The sequence below is a fragment of the Delphinapterus leucas genome, chromosome 6 (assembly GCF_059928025.1).
Source record: "Delphinapterus leucas isolate spDelLeu-1000000601 "Yukka" chromosome 6, BTC_Dleu_Yukka2, whole genome shotgun sequence".
NCBI classification, from domain to species: domain Eukaryota; kingdom Metazoa; phylum Chordata; class Mammalia; order Artiodactyla; family Monodontidae; genus Delphinapterus; species Delphinapterus leucas.
The window spans coordinates 113,404,969-113,423,959 of NC_143134.1; the positions used below are offsets into that span (position 1 = coordinate 113,404,969).

An 18,991-nucleotide genomic window follows, 5' to 3' on the forward strand; every position below is an offset into this window, starting at 1 on the left:
TTCTGAAAATTCACCTTTTTGAAACATGTTTGCACCAAGCGAACCTTTGAGACGTGCAAAACTCCATGGAGTTGTTTTGTTTTGCCAGAGAGAGCCGAAATGAAAAACTGTTACATGTGCTATATCGTCTGCTGAAACATAACAAAAAGCCCAGATGGAAGGGCCAGGGTACATACCTGTCCAAAGTGGACTGTGATTGGCCTCCGGTCTTCTCGGAACTTGGGGTCCTTGGCCTCCACCAGTGGGGACGGCGCAGTCTTTGGCAGCTGCTCTTCTGTGGTGGGGACACAGCCATTCTCGGTGATGTCCTGCAGGGAGAAGCCCGGTCAGGGGGTTGGTGTCAGGGTCATGACCCCTGCCATGAGCACAGGGGCTCCATCCAACCCCATCGCTAAGAGGCCTGCCAGGGAACTCCCTCTGGGACATTCTGAGCCTATCCCCCCGCTAAAGATGAAGGGAACGGAAGGCTAACTTGGCCCTTTGACTTTTAAGGAGTAGAGAAACCAAAATCATGCGTATTAAATTACAAAGATAACATAATAATTCACAATAGTGTGTGGGGGGGAATGTTTCATCCTACTACCTTACATGGTTATTTTAATTTTTAAATATTCACTCTGTCCACATGCAGACATTCAAAAATTACTTGCAATCATAGCTCGTGCATAGTTTTACATTCTGTTTTTTTCTACTATAAGCATCTCCACGGTGCTCCATAGTCATTAGAATGATAATTAATGGATGCATAATATTTCACTGAGCAGATACTCAATAATTTAATAAACCATTCTTACTACTATTGGGCATTTAGATTGTTCCTAATTTTTTTTTTAACTTTCTAAACATCTAAACATCACAGTGATAAACACTGCAGTCTTTCTTTCTTTTGTATTATTTCTTTTACAGAAATCCCTAGGAATGAAACTGCTTGATCAAAAGATATAAACATTTTTAAGGCTTTTTTATTCATTCTACCAAACTGCTTTCCAATTTACACCAACCACCAGCAATGGATGTGTTATCCGTTTCACCGTGCGTGTTAGCCTCATCGTTTTAAAAATGTATTGCTAATTTAAGAGGTGAAAAATTAGACCTCATTGTTGTTTTAATTTGCATTACTTTGATTATTTGTGAGTGTGGACATTTTCTCCACATTTGTTTACTGATGATGTTACTGTTTGTGAAAACGATGTGTTTCTGCTCCCTCTTTCTTAGCCCTAGTCTTTCTGGCAGAGAATGAAGAAAGAGACCGAAGTCTAAGTTAGGATTCTATGACCTGGAGAGTATTTAGGGAGCCAATGTCATTTTTTTTAAATCAGAAATTTACATTTAATCTGTGCTTGTGATGAATGACGTCAAATTTTAAGGTAAAGAAAAATCCCAATGTGCCAAAGGCAGGTAATGGCTCCTTTGCCTAACGCTGGCAGCTGACTATACCCATGGGTTCTCTGGGACCTGGATGGTGCCGAGTTGTGCAATATGGATCATATGGCTTTATTCAAGTCATGAAACTTGCTTAAATCTTCATTTAAGCAAGGCAGAGATTAAATGTACACGTAAAAAACATTTAAATCATTGTTTTTTTCTAAGTAAAAATAACAGCTAGAATAAAATAATAAATACAGTTTCCAATTATTTTCATTGCAAAAACAAATACACACTTTGGTCAACAAAACACACACCCTTAGTACTCATTAAATTCTGCACATAAAAGACAATTGGCTGTTCTTACTTAGTCAAATAGAGAGAACGGTGACACGTGGATGAAAGTGATCCCTTACTAAATAATAATGCATTAAGGAAGAAACACATGTAACATCTTTGAGCCTCAGTCTCCTCATCTGTAAAATGGAGCTATGGCAGCTATGAGGAGTAAAGGAGATTAAACAACATACGTGTCTTGAACATTTTTACTCAGTAGTGTCCTATATACAGGACTCAATAATAATAACTGAGTACCTACTAATAAGGTTTTCAATAAACTATAGGGAGTAAATCAACTACACTTTAATAATAAAAATAAATAAACGACAGGGATCCCTCCCCCACCCCTCTTCTCTATATGTTCAACTCCACACACCCAGCTGAGTCTCTGCACTGCTTGGTAACAACACAGGGAAATGGTGACCTCTTGGTTGTGCGGGGAGGGCTTGCATCAAGTGGCCCCCGAGTCTTAGCCTGGCTGAGGCTCAGTGATGAGAGAAGTTGCCGCCAGCCAGTTAGAAACAGATTTCTTGGAAAGGGGCTGCCCTAAGGTGCTCAGGTCAAGTGGAACAAAGACGGGGAGGGGCTCCTTCTGTGTCAGAAAATAACAAAGGGCAAAAGAGGCATTTTGGATCCAGTGGGGTTACCGAGAGGACAGACATAAGAGGTTGAGTAAAGCCAAACAGAAAACAAAACAAAACAAAACAAAAAAATTCACTTTTAGTTCAGGAAAAATATTGCATGTGTGTATGATTGGTTGGGGAAAAAAATAAAGACATGAAGCAGTACGGTAATCTAGAAAGAAAATATTGATAGTAATGAAAACTATAAGATGATAACTATTTTTAAAAATGTCTGTGGTAGTTTTGGGAAAAATGTCTTAGTTTAAGTTTTTAAGTTAAAATTTTAAGTAAAAATTTCTTAGGTTTTGTTTTTACCATTTAGCTACCTGTCTGATCTTTCCAATTCACTCAACCTCTCTGCACCTATTTCTTTATTTTTGCAACGGACACCATCTGCTTGGCGAACTTCAAAGCTACTAAGAGAATGGGTTAAATGAGATGAGATGTGAGGAAGCGTTGAAAAATGTCGAAGTCCTGCACAAATTGAACGTTAGAGCCTTATTCCCTGCAAAATGGAAAAAGCACCATCTAAAAGGAAGAGCTTCCCTGTGCTGAGTGTCTACTACTTGAAGTCACTTTTCCAGACCCTTGACCTTCACTATCACACTTAGTTTCCAGAAGAACCACAAGGTAAATAGGATTATCGCTCTTTTATAGGTGACGAAACAGGGCTCAGAGAGGGCAAGTTACCCAAGGCTACACGGCTAGAAAGTGGAGGAGCCCAGAGCAATGTGATTTCTGGCATTTATACCTTATCGACCCATGACAATAGCACAAGAGAAGGTGCTCAACAAATCATCAGGTGTGACCTCGTCCTCAGAAACCCCTTTGTCACACTGACCCTAAGCTGCCGCGCTGTGTGCTATCTGCACACTTACCTTATCCCTATAGACTGAATGCCATGGGGTTTGGGTTCTCTGCCCCAGAGCCTGGAATACAGTACATGCTTTCTGACGAACCTTTGTTGAATTGAACATTTGGAAGGCAAATGTGTCCAACATACACACGTGCTTGTGCATCAGTAAGCAGTGCTGCACGCTAATTTTCTTTAGTTACAAGAGCCAAAGGTGCCCAAGGCTTCTTACAAAGTCCTGTAGCTCGCCCCACCAGTCTGTTAACTTCTTCACTACTTCCTCCACCTGGGGAAGGATGGCTGCTTCTTCCCAGGGTCCTAGAAAGCAGGGCGGGAGGAGCCCTAGTCAGGAAAGAAATAGGGCCCGTTTACGTCCTCTACTGTAGGTACCAGTAGAGACCTTACACACTGTAGGGATCCAAAACCACAACTCCTGGTGCTCACGATTAAAGAAATTGTGTTCCAAGAATTAACTAAGATGCCATCAGCAAAGAGTATGGGAGAACGGGCACTCTCATACCCTTCTGGTAGGAACACAAACTGCAATTCCTATCAAAACCCTAAAAGAGGTAAAGGGCCTTTGGCCCACTAATTCCACTTCCAGAAATTTATCTGGATGAAATAATTAAGAATTCCCTCATGGATTTACCTATGAGGACGTTTGCCTAGAAAAAATGGGAACTAAAGTGTCCAATAATGGGATTAATGAATGTATGTATGTCCATCAGATAAAATTATACGTAGCCATTTAAAACAACAACATGTGCAGGAAACATTTAGTGGTCTGAGAAATGGTCAGGATACAGTTAGTGAAAATGCAGGTTATAAAATGAGGTTATTTTATTTTTACTTGCCGGATTTCTTGAATTTTCTCCAACAAACATGTTTTTCATTTGTAAATGTTCAAAGTGTCATTAAAAAAAAAAACCGAGGGCTTCCCTGGTGGCGCAGTGGTTGAGAAACTGCCTGCCAATGCAGGGGGCACGGGTTCGAGCCCGGGTCTGGGAAGATCCCACATGCCACGGAGCAACTAGGCCCGTGAGCCACAACTACTGAGCCTGCGCATCTGGAGCTTGTGCTCTGCAACAAGAGAGGCTGCAACAGTGAGAGGCCCGCACACCGTGATGAAGAGTGGCCCCCGCTCGCCGCAACTAGAGAAAGCCCTCGCACAGAAACGAAGACCCAACACAGCCAAAAATAAATAACTTAATTAAATTAAATTAAAATTAAAACAAAAAACAAAAAGAAACAAAATCATGAATCTGGTGGGAAGTGTAAACCTGTTCCTTCCTGAAGAGTCACACAGGAGGAAGACACTAGACAGAGCTGCAGATCAGAGGCCACTGCAGGGCGGCCGATTTCTTCCCAGGAGCCTCCACAGCTCGGCTCAGAGCTGGGACACTATTAGTTCCCATCCCTCGGTAAAGCAAAGGAGTCAGAAAATAATCCGATTCGTATCACCTTCCCCAAGCTGGAATAAAAAATCATGACTGGGATCTAATTTCCACCTGTCTGCGGAGAAGGCAGGGCCAGAGTCCCCAGGAGAAGCCTGGAGGCAGGAACCCAGAGAAGGAAGGGGGCTCTGTGTGGCCTTGGGTGGGAGCTGGGGTGAAGGAGCTGAGGATGTGACTTCATGAGGCAGAGGTTCCAGGAGAATATTCCTGGCCCAGGGGAGGTAGGGAGCAGGGTGCCTGGAAGACTACTCTGTGTGTGGAGGACCAAAAGGGAGAGGGTCCCACGCCAGCCATGTTCTCAAGGTTTGTGCCCACAGGTGTGTGGACAGATTGGTTGCTCCAGGTGTGGGATGTGAGAGGACAGATGGGATGGTAACTCCCACTTGCCGAGTGGCTACTACGTGTTGCTGTTTAAATCCATTACCTCTTCTAATCCTTACAACAATCCAGTAAAAATCTGTATTTCCCCTACTTACAAATGAGAAAAACTAAGTTCAGAGAGGTCTAGTAACTTACTCAATGTCACACAGTTAATATCCTACACAACCAGCACTGAACTCGGTTCATCCATCTGCCTCAGAAGCCTAAACGCTACTCCACATTGCAGGGGGGAGCTTTAAAGCCTCCTGGGAGGCCGAGGCCTCCCATCTCTGACTCAGCTTGCTGGTCTCCATGTTCGGATTTGTGCAGTGCCCTTCTTTTCCAGTCTACTTCACACTACAGCAAATGCAAATTACAATATGAATATTGATATCGAAATAGTATCCAGAGTTGGAATGTCTGTGATTGAGGTTGCAGCGGAGACAGGGAGCTGACAGTTGTGTGATACGGTGTGAAAACGTCTGTTCTACAAGAGTCTACCGGGATCTCCTTGCCCTACACGTGCTTCCTCACTCTCTTCAATACACTAAGAAATGTTTAGCCGGAAACTCAAGCCTTCACTAACCCAACTGTGCGTTTGCTCCTTTCAATCACACAGACTCTAAATCAACAAGCTCAATTTATCTTTAAAAGATCAAAGATTTAAAAAGGGCTGTGAGGGAATTGCCTGGTGGTCCAATGGTTAAGACTTGGTCGGCCCTTTCACTGCTGTGGCCCGGGTTCAATCCCTGGTCTGGCAACTGAGATACTGCAAGCTGTGTGGTGCGGCCAAAAAAAAAAGAAGGGGGCTGTGAAATGGACACAGTTGATTCAGTCATTTTGATTTTGATACTGAAGAAAAAAGATAATTTTTTAGGGGTTCCCCAACAGGCAAAAGAATGACATCCTTATGTAAATATCTTAACCTTTCCTGTAGGTGAGAAAGAATGTGTGTGCAGCCACTGCTTTTAAAACAGGGCATTCTGGTGCCAGCTGCGTACGGCGCTGCAATAGAATGCGATTTGTTGAGAGCCGCAAGCCCAGCCACACAGCATCCTCCTGCAGGCCAGCTCTGGCAGGGAGGTGCTCTGGACAAAAGCACTGCATTCTCCCTTTAGAAAGCGACGGCTGGGTAGCATTCTTTGCCATTTCTTCTTCTTCCTAATTTTGAGCAAGTTAAACTTCAAAGAAGGCCAAGCTATAGAAGAACTTGACCACCTTGTTCCATTTATCCAGAGAAATGTGTTATCCCTCCTTCTTTTTTTGTTGTTGGGCCGAAGCAGAGCAGGTATGGAATAAAGCCACACTACAGTCTCTATTAACAATTATTTGCCAATGGTCACACGGATACCCTGAAAGCGCCTCTTTCAGATGCTTTGAAAGTCTGCAGCACAAATGAACGAGGGATGGAGAAGGGGCCCTGCTCAGTCGTATTAGAGATGGACCCTCCACACACCATGGTGACCTCTCCACAGGTCAGCCCCACATTTTCTATTTGCAATTCAAACCCAAGGCGAGAGTGAAGAGGGCAAGGTTGGGTTCTTGATTATACCTGAGGGGTCACCATTGCTATGCAGAGTTAGAGGAGGCCAGGCGGCAACCCAGTACATTTGAAAATTGGGTCTTTGTTGGGAATTGCCTCAATTTCATAGCAGAAACCAAACTTGAGATGTCTGTATTGGACGCATCTAGGGAGCCACACAGATATGTTGCCACGTAAAGGGGAAGGGGCAGAGGAGAGGAACAAAAAAGCCAAGGAAATATTTTCTACCGCACTGAGAGAGGTCAGACAAAGCCAAATCCTAAATTAGCTCAGGAAGGGGAGCTGCAGCACTGTGGAAGACCTGGTCCCATCTGTCCCAAACAATGCTAGAGTTTCAATTACAAAATAGCTCTTCCAAGAACAACTGCAAAATATCAAGTCTGAAGAAATCTGTAAAACCGAAGGGGGGGAAAAGTGAAAATTGAAAAGGGTGCACTAATAGATCTGTCAACAGTCCGATGGTGACAAGCCACATTTCTATGAAATGCCTTCACCATTTGTGTCACCTGAAATGTACTGACACTCTCTATAGAACATTATCTCCTGAAGCTATTCTTGAAAAGACTGGCAGGGGGAAGAGGAGAAGGGGGGAAAGGGCTCTGCCTCAGATACCATCAAGGAAAGGAAAGGGGGATGGCGTGAAGGAGAGTGATCTAGATTGTTTAAGTGAACCTTTGAACAACATCAAAAACCTGAGCTTAACTGGTTATCTGCAGAGATGTTACACATCATAAAAAGGGGATTTTCTTAAGGCCCGATGCTTACTCATACGAGGAGGGAGGCAATGGCCTGCAGAGGGGGGATCTGACCAAGGAGGCACACGTGTCCTCTGCTTGAGGAGGGACCCTGTCTTTGCTTACTTTAGGTAATATTCTAATACTAGCCCGATGCAGTTATCAAGGAGGGAAAACCTGGTGAGAGCTCCGCCCTCCCTGCCCCTCCATTTTATATCAGCAGTCCAATTCAGTTACATGTGACTGGGATAGGAGATAAAAAGGTATATTTAGGGACTTAAATAACATCCAAGTAAAGAATTCCACCTGCCAGTCTCTGGCAGGGTGCAACAGATCACAGTTAAGGTCTATGTGAATTTACATTAGCAAGATTTTAATTTCAGGACTTGAATCTCAGCTGCTAAAGATTCACTCTCAGCTGAAGCTAAGCATTTGAAGCTTAGTCAGAACAAATCCTTTTGCAATTAAAGTTAAGGAATCAATTCCTTTGACCATCTCAAGTTAATGAGAGGTCCTTTCTGACTTCCTAAAATTAAAACCGCTTTCAATTTTTAAAAAACTGCCGAGACAGACGAAGGCCCTTATTAGCCTGGTAAATTTCGGGGGTGTGGGAATAATGAAATAAGTGATCTCAAACACCTTTTGGAAAACAAAACACTTGTTTCAGGAAGGCAGTATGAAATACTATAGTGGTAAGAGCAAACACTGAGGTAGATGGATCTGGAATCGAATCCCGGCTCTGCCAGGCTCGAACAGCATGACCTTGGGCAAATTACTCCACCTTTGAACCGTGGTCCCCTTACACATGAAATGAGAATAAGACCCCCCAGTGTTGTTCTATGGATTAAACGTGAAAGCTCCTGGCCTGGACCATCCTTAGAAAGTGCTTAACGAAGGCTGGCAATGCTATTAATGACGATGATATTCATAACAATATAAAGATGCCCTCTCTGTTGTATGAACCTCTCTGTACAAGTCCAGAGAATCAGGTAGGGGGACTCTTAGTCAGGATGTAGTTTGTATGATTTTATACGATTTTACTGATGGTCCGAGAAGACAATCAGAGCCTCTCCCTGCCCCTCTGAGTCTCACACATGAACTGTGAGTAGAGCCCGAAGTGTCCTCCTCAAACCCACCCTCTGTGCCCTGTTCTGTGTGGCGGCCGCGTGCATGCCAGAACCATGGCAGTCATTTCCTGGAGATGCTTCTTGGTTTTGGTTACAGTCAGCTCCAGAGCAGAGGTCAGCTGTAGGAGGTGGTGGTGCCGGCATGGGGAGGCCGAGCCAATTTGTATGGACCCTGGTGAAGCTCAGGCCCGGTGGGGCGGGCAGGGGACAGACTGACAGTGGTAACTCTGAACTTGCTTGCCTTTATGGGTTTAAGCCAGTCTTAATGTTATTTGAAGACAGTTTTTTGTCTGTGAATATTTATAACAGTGTGAAAACTCCCGGACAGCTGGTAATGCATTTTGAAGTGTGCTAACAACACTGTATCAAACAGCCTCTATTGATCACATCGTACTTTTTTGTGGCCACGCATTTCATACATGGTGCTTATACATTTTGAATAAGAACTTCAAGTACCTTTTGCTTCAAGCGGTTTTTCACCTCTTTTATTCCCATTTTTGCATGATCTTTTGCCTGCATGAAAAATTAATTTAAGTTAAGATTCCCTCTCTGTTTCCAGCAGGGACTATGCTTGATTTCAGTCCATCGTGAATCACCTTCTCTGATTACTAGAAAAAGGAAGGAAAAATGGGATCATCAAGTTGAAAACATAATGGCTATGAAAACAAATACAGTGTTGAAAGGTTAAAAAAAAAAAAATCCCTTAAAGAGGCTACAGAGATTTTATTTTCTGCATTTTGATGGGACTGATTTTTTTTCCCCTCCGAAACCCTTCTTCTGCTCTCTGTAATTATTTATCTCCGCAGCCTGGTGACAGCTACCAGTAAGAGGAGAGCAGAAGCTTCTTCAGCTGCAAGATTCAGAATAGCTATTACACTTCACCAGGGCAGGGCCTCAGGACCAATTTTCTGCCCAGGCTGAACAGACACATCGCTGGGTTTCTCTGGTGCCATTTCTTAAATCTCATTTCGGCAGACACCCTGGCTTTTATTTTCTGTCATTCTAAGACCTGTGTGGTTCTCTTGGCAGCCACCCGCCCCATTAAAATAGCTACAATTTAAGCACAGAAAGGACTAACAAAATTAAAAATGGAAATAAAACAAAACCACCCCAGTTAAGTGGCTCAGAGTCAAATTAGCAAGCAAGAGAAATCATGAGAAAAAATACTTGAGGCCCGTAAAAGATGGAGCACCGGGAACTGGTGTGTTCTCTTATTTTCACTCTGCTGTGGGCACGAGTTTCACAAACAATGCATTTCCTATATAGGGCAGTGATGAGAGAGATGATGAAGAATTTGGGACAAAAATTCGGGGGTGTGTCCCACCAGGAGCACTCTTCAGTAACCTGTAAAGGAGCTGCTTTATTCTAACATTCTAACAAGGATACGTGTAGGAAAGGTCTGCCAGAACACCTGACAGACCACACCTCTGGTTCTCAGGGATGCAGGCGTGGAGCAGCCTGAATTTTAGCCACCCTGTCTACATTTTAAAAGCTAAAACCAGTAGCCTCCCTTTTCTCTATTGCAGCAACTGTGTGTAGAAACATTTTAAATTAAAAATGTCACTGACCTGGTCATAAAGCATCAATGCCAAATAATTCTAAGAGCATTGAGAGTTTTAGGAAATTACACAGCAGCCCCCGAATCATCTCTGCAACATAGGATCAGGTCTATTGAAGAGTTTCGTCATGCGAAGGAACAGATTTGTTGGGATCCTGAGACCAAGACCAGTACTTACGAACTTATAGACAGTCTTCATGGCTGGGTTTGCTTTCGTTTTTACAGTATTCAGAATTGCTCCACTTCCTTTCTATAATAAAAACGCCAGTTAGCAATTTGGACTGAAGATATAGTAGGCCAACACCAACAAAGACCTCTTCTCTTTAATCAAGTTAAGCCACATTTCGTAAGTGTGTAACTTAATTAGAGAAACAGCCCTAGATGGTGACTGGTCCCGGGCAATTAAGTTACGGCCAGGCGGAATCCCTCTGGGGGGTATGGGAGCGGGTGGCGAATGAGGATGGAGACAAACTAGCTGAGCGGGGAGACCCCAGGCTCAGTAGTTTGCTTGGTGCCTGTCCGCTGGCTGGGAGGAAAGCTCGTCACAGGCTCTCTGAGGCAAGGGTTTCCTCAGAGTGATCTACAGCTTCTCAAGAAGTTCCAGTTACCACGGACAACATTAAGGGAAGTTTAATAACAATGGACTCTAACTAACACCGAGCCAGGGCAGGAAACTGGGGGCCCACTTGGGCAAGATTATCTGGCTACTGTGGCTACCTTAAGCCATGAACCCTTCTTTCCTCACCCTGGTTTTCTGTGTTGTTTTTTAAAAATCACTCTGGCAGGCTGCCTCCCTAACACGTACATCTTGACAAAGGGAAAGAATGAATAGCCACAGATGTTCATTGTTTATACTTTAGTATAAATCCAACATACCGATTCTTTGGCTCTTTTTTCAGGAGAGCAGGGGAGCAAAAGGAGGAGGGAAGGCTTTCCCAGTACACAGAGGAGGCAACGAATGTGTGTGAAGCGCACAGGCTCTAGACGTTTTGTGAGGGCTCACTGTGGGGACGTCCTGGCTTAGGCTCTGAGGGTACCGAGCCACCGGAGGACCGGTCTCTGCCTTCAAAGACCTCCAGTCTGGGGGGTAAACAAGTGCAACCCAAGATGGTGAGAGCCGCGCTGGCCGAGTGCACAAGGAGGGTGGTGGCAGCTCACTGTGTGGAAGGGCGGAGAAGGCTTTCGAGGATGAAATATTTGGTCCATGAAGGATGAGTAGGAGCTCATGGTGGGGAGAGGAAGGATAAGAACATTCTAGGGACAGGAAACAGCACATAAGTTAAGTGCAGAAGCTGCAAAGCCATGGTGTGTTCTGTGAGTAACAAGGGCCGTGCATCACGGGAGGACTGGCAAGTGGGGCTGAGAGCCAGACAGGGTCAGCCCACAGAGGGCCAGCACGAGGAGTCCACACTCCAGAAGATTTTTAACCAAATGCATCACATAATCAGATCTGTGGTAATTCCAACTGATTTGAATGGAGAGAGAGACCTGATCCAGTGCGTATACAACAGAGTAAGATACGCTATGTAATTATTAGGATTAACTTTTAGCACAATTTTTGGTAACTGCCTGCATTAGAAAATTTGAGCTTTAATTAAGAACTTCAAAATTTGACCTAGAAAGCGTTCTCTGTTGTAGGATAATAGGAAATTTTCACCCACTCACATATTCCACACTGCTTTCCAAAATTACTCAGTATCCTATTTCAATGGTCCTTTAGAGTATTAAAACTCCCTTTATCAATCAATCAACAAGTCCTTATTGCTTGTCTGTGATTTGCCAAGTGCCGTGTTTGGCCATATGAGAGGAACAAAAGAAGCCTTTCATTGAGGAATTGCTTACTCTCGGCCCACTGCAGCCACTTCCAAGGAACCTGCCTTGGCAGTAGCGCACTTGGCCCACAAGCAGGAGAGAATACTTGTCACACTGTGTCGGAGCTGCCCGTCTATGTGCCTGCCTCCCCAGTAAGGCCGGGAGCTCCCCCAGGGCAGGGCCTGCGTCCTGCTCTCCACTGTCTCCCCAGCACCCAGCGTGGCGCCCAGCACACAGCAAGCCCTTTGGTACACACTCACTAATGAACCCACGTAAAGGAAAGGCAAGCATCTGAATTCTTTAGTGGCTTCTGAAGCCCTAAGCACCTGGCTTCCAACACAATAAAAAACTGTTCACAGCAACAGCGAGGGGATGAAAACTCTCAGGGATGCGTTTTCCATCCTCTCAGGAGCCTCTGCGGTGAAACATATTCAGAGCAGCAAGAGGGACGAATTTTTGGTTTTCCCATGAAGAGTTCCCAATTGGTCTGGCCCTAGAAGGAGACCCCGCAAAATGCTCTAAGATGGCAACATCCTTTCAACACGCCTTGGCCTGCTTCCTGAGACACGGAAGCGTCTCCTGGCTCTCATCATCCTCACCGAGGGATGGCTTTGGACAGTCTCATCCTTGGCCCCAGAACGGCCTGGCTTTACAAACAAAAGCATCTTCAGCTGGGAGAACAGAGTGCCCTGGGCCGAATGACAGCCTGGTGGGTGGCAGGGGAAGAGGAGGGCTGCCAGGAGGCTAAGGAGGGGCCCAGGTGGCTCTGCGGGGGTGACACTTACCCGGACTGTGGAGAGCCACTGGTGGTACAGTTTATCGCTCCCTGGGGAAGGAAGAAGCAGAGAAGCTGGTATTTAAAGAAGTCATGTGTATGCCCTCAGGAGTTCCTCAAGTTGCTTTCAGCATGCAGGACTTGGAAAGTTCAAAATCTAGAGAATCACGTGGAGGCTCCCATGCACCACTCCCTGAAGGAGTTGCTGCCACAGGTTTTCTTTCTCAAAGTGAGATCTGATCCTATCAGTGCCCCGAGTACAAACCCATATCCTCCTCCTTGCCTACTGGATAGAGGTCGGGCCCCTTAGCAACCCTGCTCTCTTCCCCTGTCCTGTCTTGGCACTACCCACCCTCTGCCTCTCCATCCTGTGCTTCCATCCTGCACAACCTCAGGCTCCCTGGCCACACCTCCTCCAAGCCGTCCATGCCCTCGCAAATGCTGTTCCCCTTGCCTGGCCACCGTTCCCTGCTCTCTCTGCTGCAGGGACCAGCTCAGTCATGTCCTCTGTAAGTTTCTCTTACTCCTTCCTCTCAACAGCCCTCTAGAATAGGTAACACCCATTCAGAGGTCCACGTTCTCTAAAGTTCTGTGAGCCACGCCAGGGCAGGAACCACAGGGCCGTGTGTCCAGTGTAAGCACACTGCTGGACACACACTCGGCCCTTCTCATGCTTAAGCAGTGACAGGGAAAGAAAAAGGAGGTGCTGTGAGGAACTGATTCATTTTATCTGGTGGGATAAGTAGGTCTTATCAGCAGACAGCTTTTCTAGGAGTCCGAATGACTAGACTTAGTTTAGCAACACATAAAGCCTGTCTTCTCCCCAGAACCCACATTCAACTGTTAGAATGCTACTCAAAACCCGCCTCCTTTGTGAAGCCCTCATATTACAGAGTGAGCATTAATAGAGCCCTACTCTACCTGCACAAAACCCCGTGTCTGCTCCTTTTCCTGCAGTGGCTTAGTCTGTATTTGTCTTTAGTTATGAGCTTTCCCCCATCAGTCTAAAAGTTCCCTGAGGGCAGAACTGGGCCCCCCGTTCTTACTGTACAGGGCTGTGGACACAGTAGATGTCCAGGAAATGCTCATCAACGACTCACACACCAGTTTTATTGACTACTGTGCTCTCCATGCAGCACAGGCTGGTAGGGCCTGACAAAGGGGTCTGTAGGTGAGGTCACACCTGGCTCTATGAGTTTATGGACTGCCAGTTGGATTATCAGCACAGTCGAGACCAGACACACGCCCAGCAATAAGAGGGGGCTAGTAGTGTGATTATTACTGTTTTGCATTTAGTTTTACTTTGCTGACAGAGACTGAGGCTTTGGGTCTTGGAAAGGCAGCCAGATTGGGATTCAGGAGGCAGGGTCAGCCACTAACATTTCTCTGGGCCTCAGATGCCTCCTTTGAAAAATGAGAGGATGATTCCTCTGGTTCTAAAGGCCTGCAGAGACAGGGCACCCGCCATGATCTTCACATTTTAAAGAAACACTACTAAGCCGCGATCCTCTGCCAGGGTCTGTCCTGGGCGACTGCACAAACCTTTCCTTGGGGTCTCTGATTTAATCTCAACAGGACTCCTGTGAGGTAGGCACTGTTACACTCCGTGCACAGATAAGAACACTTCAGCTGAAAGAGGTGAAGTGACTCGACCAAGTTCTCACTGCTGGGCAGTGAATCCTGGTCTCCTAATTCGATTCCTCATGTGCTTTCCACCGCATCGTGCAGGCCACTACGTTACCTAGACTTCGCCCACCCAGGAGAAGCAAGTGACCCCAGCACAGAGGACTTCAGATGGGCCAATGTGCCTCTCATCAGAACATGAAGAGGAATTCCAACACTTCAAGGCCAAGGTTGCAATCAGTCTCTCTAATCCCCGGTGAAGGAAAAAAGAAGTCATTGCCACTCCTAGCGAACACACCCCAATCCCACAGACAGCCCACAGCTCAGAAAGAAAAACGAAATGCCCTCACCAGCATACTCGCCCATGTTGATCTCCTCTTCAAAAACATCACTGAAGCCCTCACCAGAATTGAGAAGGTCTAATCTACCATCGATAAACTATACAAAGAAAGAACAAAAGCATAACAGCTAGTGCAAAGGAACGGGGAAACGACGTTCAGCTGGGCTCCTTAGTAGATAACCAAAGAACCAAGACAGGAAAGGGTCTTTGGAATTGTGAGCTTAAAAAGGCGAGTTTCTGAAAAACTCGCTGCGTGTTTATGATAACTTATAAAACTGCACAGCATATTTGCAAAGGCTCCGTCTGGTGGCTGAGCTCCCTTCTCACCCAATCTCCCTCCCCAGACTCTGGGCCTCTCTGGGATGAGGCCTGCGTTCCCCCCATGCCTGCAGCCTCAGTGCTTAGAGTGGAGGCAGCTGCAGAAACCCCACCAGGGACCCAGGTGCAGAACAGGCGAGGGTGCCGGGCACCTGCTTGAAGAGCTGCAGCTGTGTGGCGTTCTGCAGGAACTGCCTCATGGCTCCGGAGCGATAGTGGGACACGAAGGCTTCCTCGCAAAAGGTGATTGGCTCCTCCTGGGAGACAGAGATGAGACGGGGAGAGGAGGGTTAGAGGGATGGAGTGAGAGAGATCAGTGCTTGAACTCTGTTAGGTGGCACTTCTATATCTGCTGATTTATCTAATCCTCACTTACCTGTGAAGTGGCTGTTATGCTCGATGGCATTCTACTCTGGATGAGGAAGTTATTTCAGAGAGGAAAAGACATCTCCCAAGGTCGTAGGGTAAGAGGCAGGGTGGGAACCAAGGGCAGTATTCCAAACCCCGCCCTGCCCCTTCCATATTAGCCACAGGCACACTCCAACAGCAAGTTAGTGGGATGTGCCCTTGGTGGGGGGGGGCGGGGGATGATTTCCAAACTCTTCTTTTCACTTTTAGGAGAGGAACTCTTTCTCTGGACAGCACCTTAGGCAGAAGGAGACCTGCCGCATTCAACAGCCCAGCTGCTCTGGGAGGGCTGGGGGCAGGAATGGAGGCTGGGCTCTCCTTGCTGGGTGGTACCCCGCCCCCCACTTGCCCCTTTGCAGTCCCTAAGGCACCAGCCGTGGAACGCAGTGTGGAAACTATTTACAGAGTGAGCTTAACCAGTAGTGAGTTATGATTTTAAAATAATTAATTATATTAAAAACCAGGGATGATCAAAAATAAGAGTTATCATCCAGTCAACTTTGTGCTTATGCTGCTTGATGAGGACTACATTTTATGAGTCAAGAAGAGACACCCTAAGCTTAAAAAACCACCCATCTTTGTAGTCAGCACCTCACTCCTTCTTTGAAGGTATGTGGAGTACTCATCTACACAGACAAGTCTTTAATTTCAACAGTGTATTCTCAATTCTGAAAGATCAGACTTTTACATGTTGAACTAAATTAAAGGTACCTCTCCCTTCACAGACTTGGTGGCAAACACAGACGTTTGAAGCTCTACTTTTATCCTGCTTTAATGAGTTAGGTGAGTGTTAAAGTTACTGTGTAGCGGCTGTAAATTCCAAGAGTCCTTCCTGCTTAAATCCAGCCAATATTAGCTCAGCAACTGGGCAGACCTACTGCTCAAGGGTGAAAAGGATGACCCTAAAATACTAGGGTGAGGGGAATGTTTATTTTTATACAGTTACACCTCACCTAATTTTACAAAGAATCTGAGGCAGCTTACATGAGCACCTAAAACAAAGAAAAAAAATCAGCGCTGGAGAATACATAAATATGTAAAACGTATTTATTTGGGAAAATAGTATCTGGATATGCAGATCCTATACGGTTTCTAAAATTCAGCTACAAAATTAGCTCTGAGCTTCCTGGCTGCCACCGAAGCAAGAAGGGAACAATGCAAATGTTATATTGTCTGTGAGGAAAAAAACACACACCAGTTCCTCAGGAAAAAGGGTTTTCATGACATTTATTACTTTGGCATGGATTTATACCTTCCTTGCTGAACAGTGGAAAGATCAGCTGGTGAGAACCAACAGAAGCCCACCTGGAATTCCATTCCTGTGGCCTAGAAGTGTCGCTCCTCACCCTTGGAACCACAGCAGGGCAATTAATTCTCTCTCCAGGAGGCCTCATCCACGAGCACAGTGTCACCCATACACTGATCACTCCTGATAAACACTGTCAGCTCAGACGTCTCTTGTTCCAAACCCATATGTCTCAATCCCCACCTGAATGGCCCACCAGAACCTCAAACTCAGAATGGCCAAAACTCCCAATTACTATCCCATCTGGACCGCACTCTAAATCTTTTTTTCTTTCTGAAGTTATCATTATCCATAGCTACTCACAGCAGACCTATCAATTCCCTAGTCTTTCCCATTTCCCCACTGCAACGTCTCATCTGTCTGTCCCCTGCTCTCTATCCCTTGGCAGGGGCCTGACTGCCATGGTGGACGTTCAGCTTCATGTCCCTCTCTTGTTTCGTTCCTCCCCGTCCACTTCAATCCTTCTGGCCAGTGATTTCTAAAATGCATATTGGATCACGTCACTATCCTACTCAAGAACTTTGATGGTGGAGATGTTACATTTGTGTGATTATTTAATTCTTGCACTAGACTATCAGCTTCATGGGGGCAGGAACAGTCCCCGTTTGTCTAACAGCAAGTGTCACACACGCGAGCTCCTGTGCGGGGGAGGAAAGAACAAGTCCTTGCTCCTTAGTCAGGCAAACAAACCTTTCCTAAGCTGAGAGAGTCCTTGCTTTTCCAGAGTCCTTTTGTGTCACTTTCCTATGCTCCCCCGTACACCTTATGCTTCAGAGGTATCTCCTAATCACAGGCCATGTCCTTTCCCACTTTCTTCCGTGCTTTTGCCAGTTCTACTCCTTCCACCTGGACTGTCATGCTTTAAACACAGGCCTGTGTGCGGCAGTCACTTACCCCTGCTCAGTGCTCCCACAGTGCCTTGTGCACCCTGAGTGCTGGGTAATCTTCACTGGTGTCCCTGTGACCAGGAGCTCGAGAGGGCAGAGGCCCTGCTGGATGCATCACTATACCCCCTGGGGACAGTGCAGCAGCCAGCCCCCAGGTAGAAGCTCGAGGATGTTGGTTAAAGAGCTGCAGAACGTGCTTGGCCTGGCTCCTGTCACATGAGCCCTGCGATCTCTGTGTGGCTGAGACACCGCTTAGTCTGATGGTGGAGAGGTCTCAGAGTACGAGGCCAGGCTGAGTGACGCTTATGTCCAGGGAGTTTAGAGCTGCTCAGAGGAAATGCTCATTGGAGCTGTTAGCATTCACTCCTGGAGCTTTGGCCCAGTGTTGCCAGGAAGGAGAAATCTGCCGAGGGACCAATAAATTCAAGAGAGTTTGCAACCAAATTTGCATGGAAGAGTAGCCTGAGGCAGGCTTTAGCTGTAGGAGAGCAGAAAGAATCTCATCTTTGGGGAGACAAGAACATTTTGGGGCCTGTTGTCTACTTAATGGAGATGACATCCCCTGGTCAGATGTCTGCGCCATAAAAACGAACAGAAGGACATGGGCACGGATGGGAAAGACTCAGGGGAAACGTCGACAAGGGGGGCTCTTTCCGCAGAGAGCTTAAAGAACAACATCAGCAGTGTCAGTTGGACATGGAAACAAGTACTGGCTACAGCGTCGTGCTGCTGGGCTGGGTGGCAAAATACGCACTGGAGTCAGAGAGGAAAAGGCTGGTCCTTGCAGGGCAGCAGGTGCGGACATATGAGGAGAAGTCGGCACGTTCAGTGGAGTCTGGAAGGGTGAGTCAGTTAGGTGAGCCGTTCCCACCCATTCAGGGCAACTGTTCTACCCTAACCCTACACTGTCACTCAGAGTCATGTATAAAGGTCTGACCGGCAGCAGGCACAGAGGGCGCATTCCCCTGCACTACTCACCTTCTAAGGAAATGACAATGATCACGGTTCACCTGATCCTTACAGAACAGCAGGTAGGGTACCTTGCCTGAGGTCACATGACCCGCACATGGCAGAGTCGGGGTTTAATACGAGGTGGCCTCCAAAGCTCAGCCGTCTCATGCATGGTCTGCTACAGACTTGGGTTTTCTCTGAGGCCTCAGCTTTGTTTGCTCTTGGACACCTGCTGGGGAGCACAAGCGTTCTCTTTAAAGTGGGAGCCCCTCATGTTCTCCTAGTGGACACTCAGAGTACCAGCCCCTCAGAGACAAACAACTCCCGGGAGGGAGTAGGCAAGGCGTCGTGAAGGGGGTGCTCCTTCTGTCATGGAACCAAATGGACACCTAACCATTTGTACCCACTTGTCCACCTCCTCCTGCGGTTGAAATGGCTGCCCCCACTCTGCTCTCTGCAGCGGAGGGGAGAAGGCAAGGTGTCTCGTTAATTCCCTCCTTTACAAGAAGTGCTGATTTAGTTCTCCTGTTAGGCTCCTGTTAGGATTAAAGCTTTTGTCTTCTTGGGCGACACTCTAGGCGCTGGGGTTACTGACTGATAGCGACGTTAATTCAG

At 46.3% G+C, this 18,991-nt stretch overlaps 1 protein-coding gene across 8 annotated transcripts in view; it reads right to left on the reverse strand.

The window, feature by feature from the left end:
• The window catches only part of DENND1A (DENN domain containing 1A), a 530,720-nt gene that overhangs the window by 53,484 nt on the left and 458,245 nt on the right, over positions 1 to 18,991 (reverse strand). For all 8 annotated transcript variants that reach the window (XM_030761610.2, XM_089913732.1, XM_089913734.1 and 5 more), the window contains 6 exons: positions 14,977 to 15,081; positions 14,517 to 14,604; positions 12,554 to 12,594; positions 10,135 to 10,206; positions 8,855 to 8,911; positions 177 to 308 (listed from right to left, as the gene is read on the reverse strand). In XM_030761610.2, coding sequence (XP_030617470.1) covers positions 177 to 308; positions 8,855 to 8,911; positions 10,135 to 10,206; positions 12,554 to 12,594; positions 14,517 to 14,604; positions 14,977 to 15,081 — 495 coding nt within the window. The remainder of the gene's footprint in view (positions 1 to 176; positions 309 to 8,854; positions 8,912 to 10,134; positions 10,207 to 12,553; positions 12,595 to 14,516; positions 14,605 to 14,976; positions 15,082 to 18,991) is intronic.